We start from the raw sequence: 11,042 nt of genomic DNA on the forward strand, positions 1-11,042 counted from the left end.
TATCAGTACTCTAATGTTTTTGTTTTTTTTTTATGCTTCTTTTGTAGGATGACTATTATGTAACACAGGACCAGATTTGGGTGCCCCTGCGCTGGATTGCACCTGAGCTCATAGACGAGGTCCATGGAAACCTGCTGGTTGTTGACCAAACGAAAAGCAGCAACATATGGTGAGATATTCCAAGAGTGACAAACAGGAAGTATTACTATAGGTTTATTGAGATAACACTACCATATCAACACAAATTAGATTAGATTACAAAAAAAGCTTCTTTTTTTTTCTAAAAAAAGAGAAAGAAAAAACGATGCAGACTTGCTAGAATATTATTCAGGATGCTCATCTTTTTATTTATTTGTGTGAGGGTTTATACATGTAACACTACTAACAACATTTCCATTTCCTGTGATCTCTTATTGAAATATATGTAGATGTATATGTGTGTGTGGAAAATAGATACTTGTGACATCACATAAAGAAGGTTATGAAATGAACAGCTTGTTTTCAACATGGCCACATCTGATACATGAGCTGTGAACACACTTTGATCATTTCTTTGCCCGTTGCAGGTCGTTAGGGGTGACTGTGTGGGAGCTGTTTGAGTTGGGAAACCAGCCGTACAGACACTACTCTGACAGACAGGTGCTGACATATGCTGTGAAGGAGCAGCAGCTCAAACTACCCAAACCGCATCTCCAATTCCCCCTGGCTGAGCGCTGGTGAGACTTAGTTCCCTGTCCACACACTCAGGGAGACGCACTGTACATACACATGCACATGCACAAGGACTGACGCTCAGAATGTCGTAGACCTTGATGCCACATGAGATACATTTTGGACTTTACTAGGGCTTCAAGTCTTACTGACCAATTCATTTCTAACTAGTCACTATATCTTGTTTTTAAAGTCGGTTTCTGGTCACGGCAGTGCACCAGTCCACTGTAGCGATATTTCTCTTTGCTAGCAAGAGCAAATGATCAATATGCTCCCTATTCTTTATGATCCCCTTGGCGTCGACCAGAGTTGAATCACCTCATTCATCTTGACAGGGGAAGCCAGCCAAATACCCTTTTTATTTATTTATTTTTCAAAATTGTTTCCCACTAAATTAAATGCGATTGGTATGGACATTGAAGACACAGACACACACACACACACACACACACACACACACACACACACACACACACACACACACACACACAAGGAGGAATGTAAACATCTTCTAACTATGTCAGCAACTCTACTGCATCTTCTTCATATACTCTTTATGATATTGGCTAGTGCCATAAACCAGCGCTAGGTGTTGCTAGGAAGTGCTGACTTCAACACTTCTCTTTTATATTGCCTCATTGTTCATCTAGAATTTGTTCTTTAACATCTGCCTATTCCTCTGTCCCTTTAAATAATAAAAAAAAAAAAAAACAGATATTCTTAATGTAAATAAGTGCCTCAGTGTATTTATATGCAGACTTAAGGGGTCTGATAATTTGTGTCTCTTCTAATCTCTTTTGCATCTGTTTTTTTTTCCCTCTCTCCCTTCCCTCCAGGTATGAAGTGATGCAGTTCTGCTGGCTGCAGCCAGAGCTGAGACCCAGTAGTGAGGAAGTCCACCTTCTGGTCACATACCTGTGTGCAAAAGGCTCCAGTGAGGCTGAGGAGGACTTTGAACAACGCTGGAATGCCCTGAGACCAAACCTGCTCGGTAGTACCTCCCACACAGCTACATCCACAGCCCTAGTCCTGACCCCTACACCTGCACCAGCTGATTCCTCTGGTGCAGACCAAACTCAGACAGTGGAGCTGGCCTCCTCTGCGTCATCCTCCTTCCCCCTCCTGGAACACTTCTCCGACAGCTTCCACTCTGACACGGGGGACGACCTACTGACTGTGACAGAGACCAGCCATGGTCTCAACTTTGAGTACAAGTGGGAGCAGGCCAGAGCCGAGCAGCCGTACTGCTCCTCCTCCACCAGTGGGCCACTGGGCCAGGGGAACCCACATTACCAGGATATTTACTATTCAAGCAAAGGAAGCACCTCAGGGGGCTGCAAGACTGATAGCCTGACCTCAGGCATATCCCCGTCCTATTATGAGCCCGAACACCCCGGTGTGGTCCCAGTGTTGAGTGCCCACAGCCCCTCAGTCAGCAGCGAGTACTACATTCGCATAGAGGAGCCAGTAGAGTGCAACATTAACCTGGATGACAGCGTTGTGGACTACAGCCCAGGACTGGAGGCCAGTAACAGCAGGTTGTCCTCTGAGAGTCGGACTGGTTCGTCCATGGCACAGCCCAGTGCTTATTGGTCGACTGCTGACAACCCCAAATCTACTGCCTATGACTCCGATTCAAGCCCTACTGTTCAACTAACCATGGAACCACTGCTGAGACAGGCATCCTGCACCAGCCCTGTAAAGCTAGGCCACTCCCACAACTGCTTCTCATCCAATCAGGATGGCACAATCTTCTGCGAGCAGTCTTCAGCATACAAGACATGCCGCCAGTCCTGTCTATCTGAGCTGGACACATCACCAGAGTCCCTATCCAACCTTGTCCATCCGGTGGGGCGTTTAGAAAACACGCGCAGCTTGTCACAAGCTGTGAGCAGCCCTAGCTTAGGCTTTTGCGATCCCTACCTTGAAGCGAGCACAGGTCATAACACAGTAAATGAAAGCTGCCATAATATGATGGGTCCCCTCAGAAAGACACTACCCATTGTTAACCACATTAGCATTGACGTAGGAACAGACGATGGCCTGCTGGTGGGCCGACAGAGAGGAGAAGACATTGAGGATGACCTTTTTCCAGAGGGGGACGCCACTAACTGGACCTCAAACCATTCAGCGAACAATAACAGCCTGAGCTTTGACAGCAGACAGACAGGTGTTGGGCATGACAGCTATCTGGACCTTCAATATACTGCTCATTCTAACACAACAGATTTATGGTCTTTAACCAAGGCCACCACCAGAACCTTCCACAGCTCCACAACTGGCACCTTGGAGGCAGAAGGAGCAGACACTAGTTGTAACGCTGCTAGCGAACCCACTGAATTCAGTTCATACATTCAATTATGTCACAAAGAAAGAAAGGAAGCTGCCGCTCAAGTGGAAAGGAATGTAACTGCAGAAAATCTAAGAAATATTGATTCTCATACCATACACCTCAAGTATTAATTCCAGAGGTACAGAAGGTGGAAGAGTGGAGGGGAAAAATGAAAAGCAGAGACTGTACTCTGAGCCTAAGATGATTCCTGAGACGAGCTATATTAAGTCCCCATCCTCTTTCAAGGATCCTCAGGCTGCTCAAACAGGAGCCTTGTCAGAGAAGCAGAGAGGAAACATCTGGGAGGGGGTTTCAACAGGAATATCTGTTGTTCTGATAGACAAGAGGCTAAACTATCCAGAGACATCAGAGAGTGGCAAAGCGCTGGATAGTAAAGTGAGGGTTAGAGAATCCAGCATTAGCCTGGCTGAGCTTGGCGACTACAGCGAGGATGATGAGGATGACATCACAGATATAACATCAGGTATCTTTGCCGACTTCAATCTAGATTATGCCGAGGTAGAGGAGGAGGAGCTAAGCCCGTTGAAGAATCCAGAAGGGACTCCTGACTCTGTAGACACCCTCAACCTGTCCTCATCGATTGCAAGCGCCTGTGACCAGGCCTTCAGCCCCGATCCCTTTAACACCCCCATCTTGCCCAAATCCCTGGACAGCGGCTATGACACGGAGAACAACGAATCTCCAGAATTTATCTTCAAAGAACTTGGAGATGTCCGGGGTGGTGAGAGGAGCCCTAGGCTGGGTGGAGAACCTGAACTTGTTCTGCAGGTGGGTTTAGGCCAGGGTGTCTGCACTTCCAGCAGCAGCTCAGAGCTACAGTTAAAGGGCCTGACTGATAAGAACCCGTACAGGGACTCAGCCTATTTCTCAGACTATGATGCTGAAAATGAGAGAAGCCCTCAAGAAGAAGGCACTAACTTCTTTGCAGGTCCAACTAACCATGACTTCCATGCTGGGAAATTGAGCTCTGTCAGAGATGACAATCCCATCAAAAGGCAATTCGGTAATGAGGAACATTTAATAAATCTGAGACACATCAAAAGTTGTGTTGTGGTGAATCTCTCAGAGGCTGATCCCAGTTCACCCCATCCCCTTCCCACTCCCGGGTTGTCCATGCTGTCACCGTTTCCCCCGCAGATGGGCGGCTGCCTGACCAAAGAGTCGGCCCCCGCAGATGATGATCTCGGTCTGGAGACAGAGCACTCAGGAGAGGAGCCTTCCTCAGAGCTGAGCTCCTCCATCGTGTCCGAACCCTCGTCCACTGTCCAGGATGCCTCGGCTAACCATGAGGAGGGTAACAGGCGAGCGGGAGATTGCTCCCCTGTCCAGTCTTTGAATTCTGACTCCACCTTAACGGATTGCAGAGATGAGGCCCCCGAGGAAAATGAAAATGGCGACGGATCCACAGAGGAGGAGGAGCTGCCCGAATTCAATCACGTCAAGGATGAGACTGAGGACAGAAGGGAGGGTGTGAGGATAGATGAAGAAGATTTTGAGGACATAGATGCAGAGGAATGTGACTCACAGGACAGTTTATGTGAGGAATCCAACGGCCCTGTTGACCTGTCCACTTCCTCGTCGTTGCTGGAGCTGTGTGGGGAGGACGTAAGAGCGCCACTGGAGGAGGCGGAGGATGAAGACGACTCTGATGACAGCGAGTCTGATGAAGAATTGAGGACCTACAACATCCAAGATGAAGACAGCGAGGAGAGCGAAGAGGATTTCACCGTAGTGCCGGTGGTGGTAAGCGACTGCAGCAGGGCGAGACACCTCCGCAGCCTCCTGAAGATGCCCACCCTGCTCACCCAGTCCTTCTGTGACGAGTTGGAGAGGAAGAAAAAAGCTGTGTCCTTTTTTGATGATGTTACAGTGTTCCTTTTTGACCAGGTACGACGGGTCAAAGTTGTGCACTGTGTATTGTCTACATGTGTAGATGTGTGTATGTGAGGAATATTTTTGTTTGTGACTTCCAGGAGAGTCCCACGGGAGAGCTGGCTGACTACACCTTCTCCACAGGAACAGAGTCCATTGGGCAGGAGTCTTCAGAGGGAAACACCTCTGACCACCAGCTGCAACCTGACCCTGAACTCAAGGCTCAAACCTGTGAAACAGTCTGTGTTTCTGAAGAAACAGATGGGAACCACTCGGAAGAGGGTGAGTTTGTCAGGGACATGAAACCCCACACAGAGCAATCCTAGTTGATATATCCCAGATCATTCACCGTAACTGTGATTGGCTGTGATTTCAGATGGGGGTTTCCGATGGGGAGATAACCCTTCATTTGAGCCCCGCCCGTCTTCACCTGACACCATCCCTGAGCCCCGGTCCTCACCCACATCCACCTCCAACAGTCCTGAGGCTCCTAAACCTGCAGCTGTAGCACTGAACCGTTTTATGGTCTCACGATTCTCTATCACACATGTCTCTGACCCCCACATGGGCTCAGCAACAGGTCTGTACTAACTGTCTTTCATACACAATTTTGACTATTTTACCATGTTAATTCATTGGCACTGAATACCAACTCAAAGTCTCAAAAGTTGGACTCAATTCTTAAAAGTTTATCTGAAATGTGGCTGTTAAAAGTTGGAATTAGCATCCATGTGTGACAAACATTGAGCTACAAAGATAGTCAGTGTATTGAGGGATATATTGGTGAATATTCGAGTGTTTGCAACAATACTGAGCCTAAAGATGGTGAGTAGAGATTTGAATTAAAAGTGGGAATGCTCAATTTTAAAAGCTACTTTTTGAAACATACAGTAAGCAAAAAGATTTTTCCTTATAGAGTCGTTCCGATACTGATATGAGAAAGTATCAGAAATGCCTGTTACTACTTAAAAATATGGTAATGGGTATCAGAGAGTACACAACAATCCGATACCACGTAATTTATTAATTATCTTTATAATTTCACACCTGGATAAAATGACAGTTTTCCCTGAAATCAATTCTTCTTTGCCACTCTAAAACAGTAGAGTGGCAGTGTGCTGTGCAGCCACTGGCAACTACTGTTTTAGAGCGGAGAACAATTAGATTTCTGGTTAATAGCGTAACGTTAGCCTTTAGAAATATGTCAGAAATTCGGCAATATGTTAGACTGGGAAGTCTCGCCAGTAAAAAGGACAACCATTGCAGGAATTATCATTTATTCCTAGAATATTTATTATATTAATATATATTTTTTTATGATTGACAGTCAAATTAGATGATAAAAGGAGGATTCTATGGCATTGACGTATCTGTTCATGTTTAACCTGAGCCATGCCATACGACAATGATAGCAATCGTATCACATCCATACAGGGTTAGTAAGTATAGAGCTGTTCATTTTATTTTATTTTTTCAATGCACTGGTATCGGATCAGGAATCAGTATCCGCTGATACACAAGTTCAGGTATCAGTATCTTAAAGGAAACAATGATATCAGAAAATCTCTTTTTGATTAGTCTCTACTGTAAATCACTTATTTTCAATCAATTATTTCCAACAGGGAACAGTGAAGACAGTCCAAAAGACTGAGTGTCCCATGGCCCCTGACTGGAGGAGGATGAGTCCCGGTCCTTCTCAACACAGAAAAAGCAGCATAATTATATCTAGATGTTTTACAGAGTTTTATTTTTATTGACGTCTGGGGCATCTGACCGTGGTGAGCCTTTATGAGACAGTGCTTCATATTGTAGTGAAACACCCTTGATGATTTGCACACTTTGTTCTTTATTTTAATTTTATGATGAAAGAGAGATATAGCTGCTGGTGTGGCCACCAGGAAATGGATCCAAAATCTGATCATATCGTTTGCAGCAAAACGAAACACCAATATATCAGTTTTAACACACAGTATATGACAGTAACTTGTGCTCAACGCAGCATCGATTTCTGTTGGTCACCTTACAGGTCATTTGATTTGTGAATTTAAAAGAAAGAAAATAAAAATAAAAGGAGAAAAAAAAATAATGACATGACAGGCTTCATAGCTGCTCCTCTCATTGGCTGCCTTGGTCCATGCGCTTACCATTGATCTGGCATTTTTCTAAAGACTGTTACAACTCTCATAGTTGGAGCCAGAAAACAATGCTTGACGATTGTTGCAAAAGATGCTGCGGTGGATTTCTAAACACAAAATCCGACTCATTTAAAACAGTTGTGGGTGGTGGCGGTGACGGTGTTTGGAGATGGAGGTGCTGAAACCTAATTTGTCCTTTAATCCGATACGGTGTGTTATGTTACTGGAAACGCAACACGGGAAATCAAGGTGTTGTCGCTTCCTGATTATCACCACCACTCACTCTGGTTGATGATGACGTACAGTATATGTCTACTGTTCCCATATCTGTATGAAGCACTTTGTTTAAGCCAAACTGGGTCTTTATTTGTAGAAGTGTTGCTCAGCATCTCCCCCTCCCCCCCGGAATGAAATATCTAAACATGTGAGATCCCTCTGTTTGTGTCCACAGTGCCAGCTACAGGTTCACTTTATTTTGTGGCATACTAGCTTTGTTCAAATGACATTTCATCAGCAATAGAATGACACCAAAGGGACGGAGTGGTGTTTCCTCACAGTTCAGCTGTGTCATGTCAACATGCCAGTCATAAATGTTGAATGTCAGTTATGTTTATGGATTTTGTTCTACATCAACATATTGCGCATAGTATCATACATAATGTATTCTATTACAGTTGTGCTGAATGCCAGGGTCTGAGGTGTACAAAAAAAAGAAAAAAAAAAAAAAAGACATTCAAAAATAGGACATATCTCACATATTGTATGAATGTTATATCAACATGTAGCAGATAGCTCGACTTGAATTACTACTGCTGTATCGACGGCTCCCTCCCCTCTCTCTCTCTCTCTCTTTCTCTCTCTATCCTTCCGTAGCTCAAAGTGCCAATTCTGTTTCCTCTCACCTTGCCTTTTCAGTTCTGCAAGAAGAGAAAACGTCGCTAGTATTTTTGTACAAGCATTTGAAAAGATGCAATCCAGGGTGATAAGTCTCTCAAATTTGCCAAAGAGATATTACAAGGCCCATTGGCTATAAACGTGGCAGACACCTTTTTTTGGAGAAGGTGAGGCGGGTTGTTCTATGCACCGGTAGTAACATCATTGCTGTTTCCATTTCTCCCTCACTCATGGCTATTGTACTATCCCAAACAAATAAATCCAAATACTTTTTTCCCCCGTCTTGTGTTTGTGATATATTTATCTGTATTGATGTCAAACAAGTGCAGTTTTCTGTAAAAAAAAAAAAAAAAAAAAAACATAAATAATAATAAATAATGAAAAACATGGCACAGCACAACACATAAAAAGGTATGACGTTTGTGCCCATTTAGATTTATTTTGGACAGGATAATTTATACACACTTTCTGTACAGTACAGATATAATACAAACAGGGACGAAGGTGAGAAATGGACAAAATGAAAGCTATATAAAAAGTAAAAAATGCATTGGAAACTTGCTGCACAAATGAGCTGTGTAATAAAAGCGCGATCATATCACTCAGCGTAAAGGACTCATCCATGGAAAATTCACTTTTCGTGATGTAACCGTTGAATTAGTGCAGAGGCATTTTTTTTTTTAGCTCACTGACATCCATACACATTCTTGCTGTTCCATCACATACAATTTCACTATCCCCCACATACATACATATATACACACATATATATATATATATATATATATATATATATATATGTGTGTATATATATATATGCCTCTGCTCTAGACTCTCCTCCATGATGAGTGTATAATACTGAGAATGAATGATCAAAAGCTATGATAATACTGTACCTTATCTGATAAGCTACCACTCCCTCAAAGCTAAATATTAAAAAAAAGGAAAAAAAAGTTCCATTATGTATGCACTGTATTTCATCTCCTGGCAGCTTGGCTATCACTGAAAATCAAAGAGAAAAAAAAATAGCAATTCTAAATATTCTTGTATCATTTCAGTTGAACTGTACTGGAGCTTGCTAAGCCAAAAAAAAAAAGCAACATTACAAGTAAAAAAAAAAAAAAAAAAAAAAAAGGGGGGGGGATATTCCCAGTTTACAGAATGATTGGGTCAATGCATGAAGCCTATGGTTAAAAAAAGGGAGAAGAAAAAGAAAAATTGAAGGCACAGTTCCCACATCTGGGTATACTGTATCACAACTAGTAAATATAGAGTACTATATCACTTAAAAGCAGAATTACAGTTTACTCAGCAACTGTCTAGTTCTAGCTTTCTGTCGCAGTATCCAGTCTACACTTTGTCTTCAGCGCATATTACAGTGATTCACTGAAAACAGTTAGTGACCATCTTATCTCCACCCTAGCCTCACATAAAACAACTAATGCAGAGTGTGCCTTCACTGCTCATTAATGTAAAGAATCCTCAAATTACATTTACAGTGTACAGTGTTGAAGGAAAATCAGAAATCCCGTTAGTAGAAGTGCAGATAAATAATAATGTGACAGCATCACTAGTAAAAACCTATTAGCCAAACCTTATCCACAACTGGTGTGATCTAAATAACTAATACAAATCTACTGTCACACTTGCACTTGAATGTTCAGGCTGAGACATTCGATGTTTGTGGAAGCGTTCGCAAAACATCACGAGAATTAACTGGAAAAATTCTCTGAGTGAATTTCCACGGCAAAGAAACTAGATTCCTAGAACTGTAAAATGGCTTTTGAGGTTATTTTTTTTTTCTTTTTTTCTTTTTTTTTACCCTCCAAATCGCACAACTTTAACATGCCAGTGTCGGCCATTTTCTTTCTCCCCCTTAAGAAAGTAAGGGCCCATGAGTGGAGAAAATAGGGGACAGCAGGCCGCTAGTAGAAGATGGGTGCAGATCGGTCGTCAGTGAAGGTGGGCCGGAGGTACACCTCCAGGGAACGGTCACTGTGGGGAGAGGAGGGGCGGGGCAAGGAACAGTGACAGTTAGGTTGAAGACGACACAAAATGTAAAGAGACACATGGTCATCTATGTAACCACACCCAAAGAAATCTGCCTTCCCTCAAGGTTTGTTTCTTTAAAAAAGTTGAGCAAACAGTTGCAGTGTCTATTGTGAGTTTTAGCAAGCATGTGGTGAAAGAACTCTAGTAAAAAAAGAAGAAGAAATACAGCTTGTAACGGGCATGCATGCAGGGTTAGTGTCTTCTCTGTATAATAACAACAATAATAATAAAAAAAGAAAAATCATCAGTAATTCTTTTACAACCCAAGGCCTGCTGGACTGACTGAACCAAACGCAGCCATATCCGTGGAGGCCAAAGGACAGAAAAGACCAGTGATTCCCAGCATCCTACTGCAGCCAGACAGCCAATGACAGCAGAGAGAATAGAGAGAGGGAGAAAAGTGATTGGTTGGCTGAAAGGCAATGGAGGCTGGTGACTTACGGAGGTCCTGTTCCCTCAGAACCGGGACAATTCTGGACCCAAACTGGAAGGTAAAGAGAACCTTTGGGTTTGAATGGCTCATCTCTCAGATCATGCATGGGTCACATTTTGTAACGACACTGCTGGTTAGTCTGGTGCAAGACGAACATACTGTAGGTTGATAATAATAACTGTAACTGGAATGAGGGATGGAAAACAGAAGTACACACTTCATGCTCAACATGCCATATAAAAGTCCTATATGCTCCTTTTCAAATCCTAAACTACATGAGGGAATGTGTCTGCAGCTCATCTTAGTGGACATACATTTTGCTAGAAATGCAATGCAATCAACAGGCAGGTGTTCTGAAGTACTGTCTGCTTAAAGTAGTGCACTGTCATCTCTATAACCCAAACACAACTCAAACACAAGCCAAAAGAATATCCAAAAAATAAATAAATAAATAATAAGAGATAAGCAGGCAGGCGGAGTTCAGATACTCAAAATACGCATACTATGTATACACAACACCACCACACGCACGCACGCACGCACGCACGCACGCACGCACGCACGCACGCACGCACGCACGCACGCACGCACG

At 43.2% G+C, this 11,042-nt stretch overlaps 2 protein-coding genes across 5 annotated transcripts in view; one reads left to right on the forward strand and one right to left on the reverse strand.

Moving 5' to 3' along the window:
- Positions 1-8,241, forward strand: part of aatka (apoptosis-associated tyrosine kinase a) — a 34,140-nt gene extending 25,899 nt beyond the window's left edge. The window contains 7 exon segments of the mRNA XM_087175086.1: positions 48-169; positions 567-716; positions 1,548-3,156; positions 3,158-4,951; positions 5,038-5,218; positions 5,313-5,516; positions 6,559-8,241. Of these exon segments, the coding sequence (XP_087031212.1) occupies positions 48-169; positions 567-716; positions 1,548-3,156; positions 3,158-4,951; positions 5,038-5,218; positions 5,313-5,516; positions 6,559-6,587 (4,089 nt within the window). The 3' untranslated portion in view covers positions 6,588-8,241.
- Positions 8,242-8,379: 138 nt separating this feature from the next.
- Positions 8,380-11,042, reverse strand: part of baiap2a (BAR/IMD domain containing adaptor protein 2a) — a 53,390-nt gene continuing 50,727 nt past the window's right edge. Inside the window, exons 14-15 of one of the 4 annotated variants that reach the window (XM_023410065.2) lie at positions 10,459-10,501; positions 8,380-9,960 (exon numbers count right to left, since the gene is read on the reverse strand). In XM_023410065.2, the coding sequence (XP_023265833.1) occupies positions 10,474-10,501 (28 nt within the window). In that variant the 3' untranslated portion in view covers positions 8,380-9,960; positions 10,459-10,473. Of the gene's footprint in view, positions 9,961-10,458; positions 10,502-10,528; positions 10,609-11,042 lie in introns of those variants that run through there. The other 3 variants (XM_023410063.2, XM_087175088.1, XM_087175087.1) reach the window with 3 other exon arrangements.

The sequence above is a fragment of the Seriola lalandi genome, unplaced genomic scaffold (genome assembly GCF_002814215.2).
Source record: "Seriola lalandi dorsalis isolate HSWRI2012SDOR001 ecotype SW California unplaced genomic scaffold, Sedor1 jcf7180002054412, whole genome shotgun sequence".
Classification (NCBI taxonomy): domain Eukaryota; kingdom Metazoa; phylum Chordata; class Actinopteri; order Carangiformes; family Carangidae; genus Seriola; species Seriola lalandi.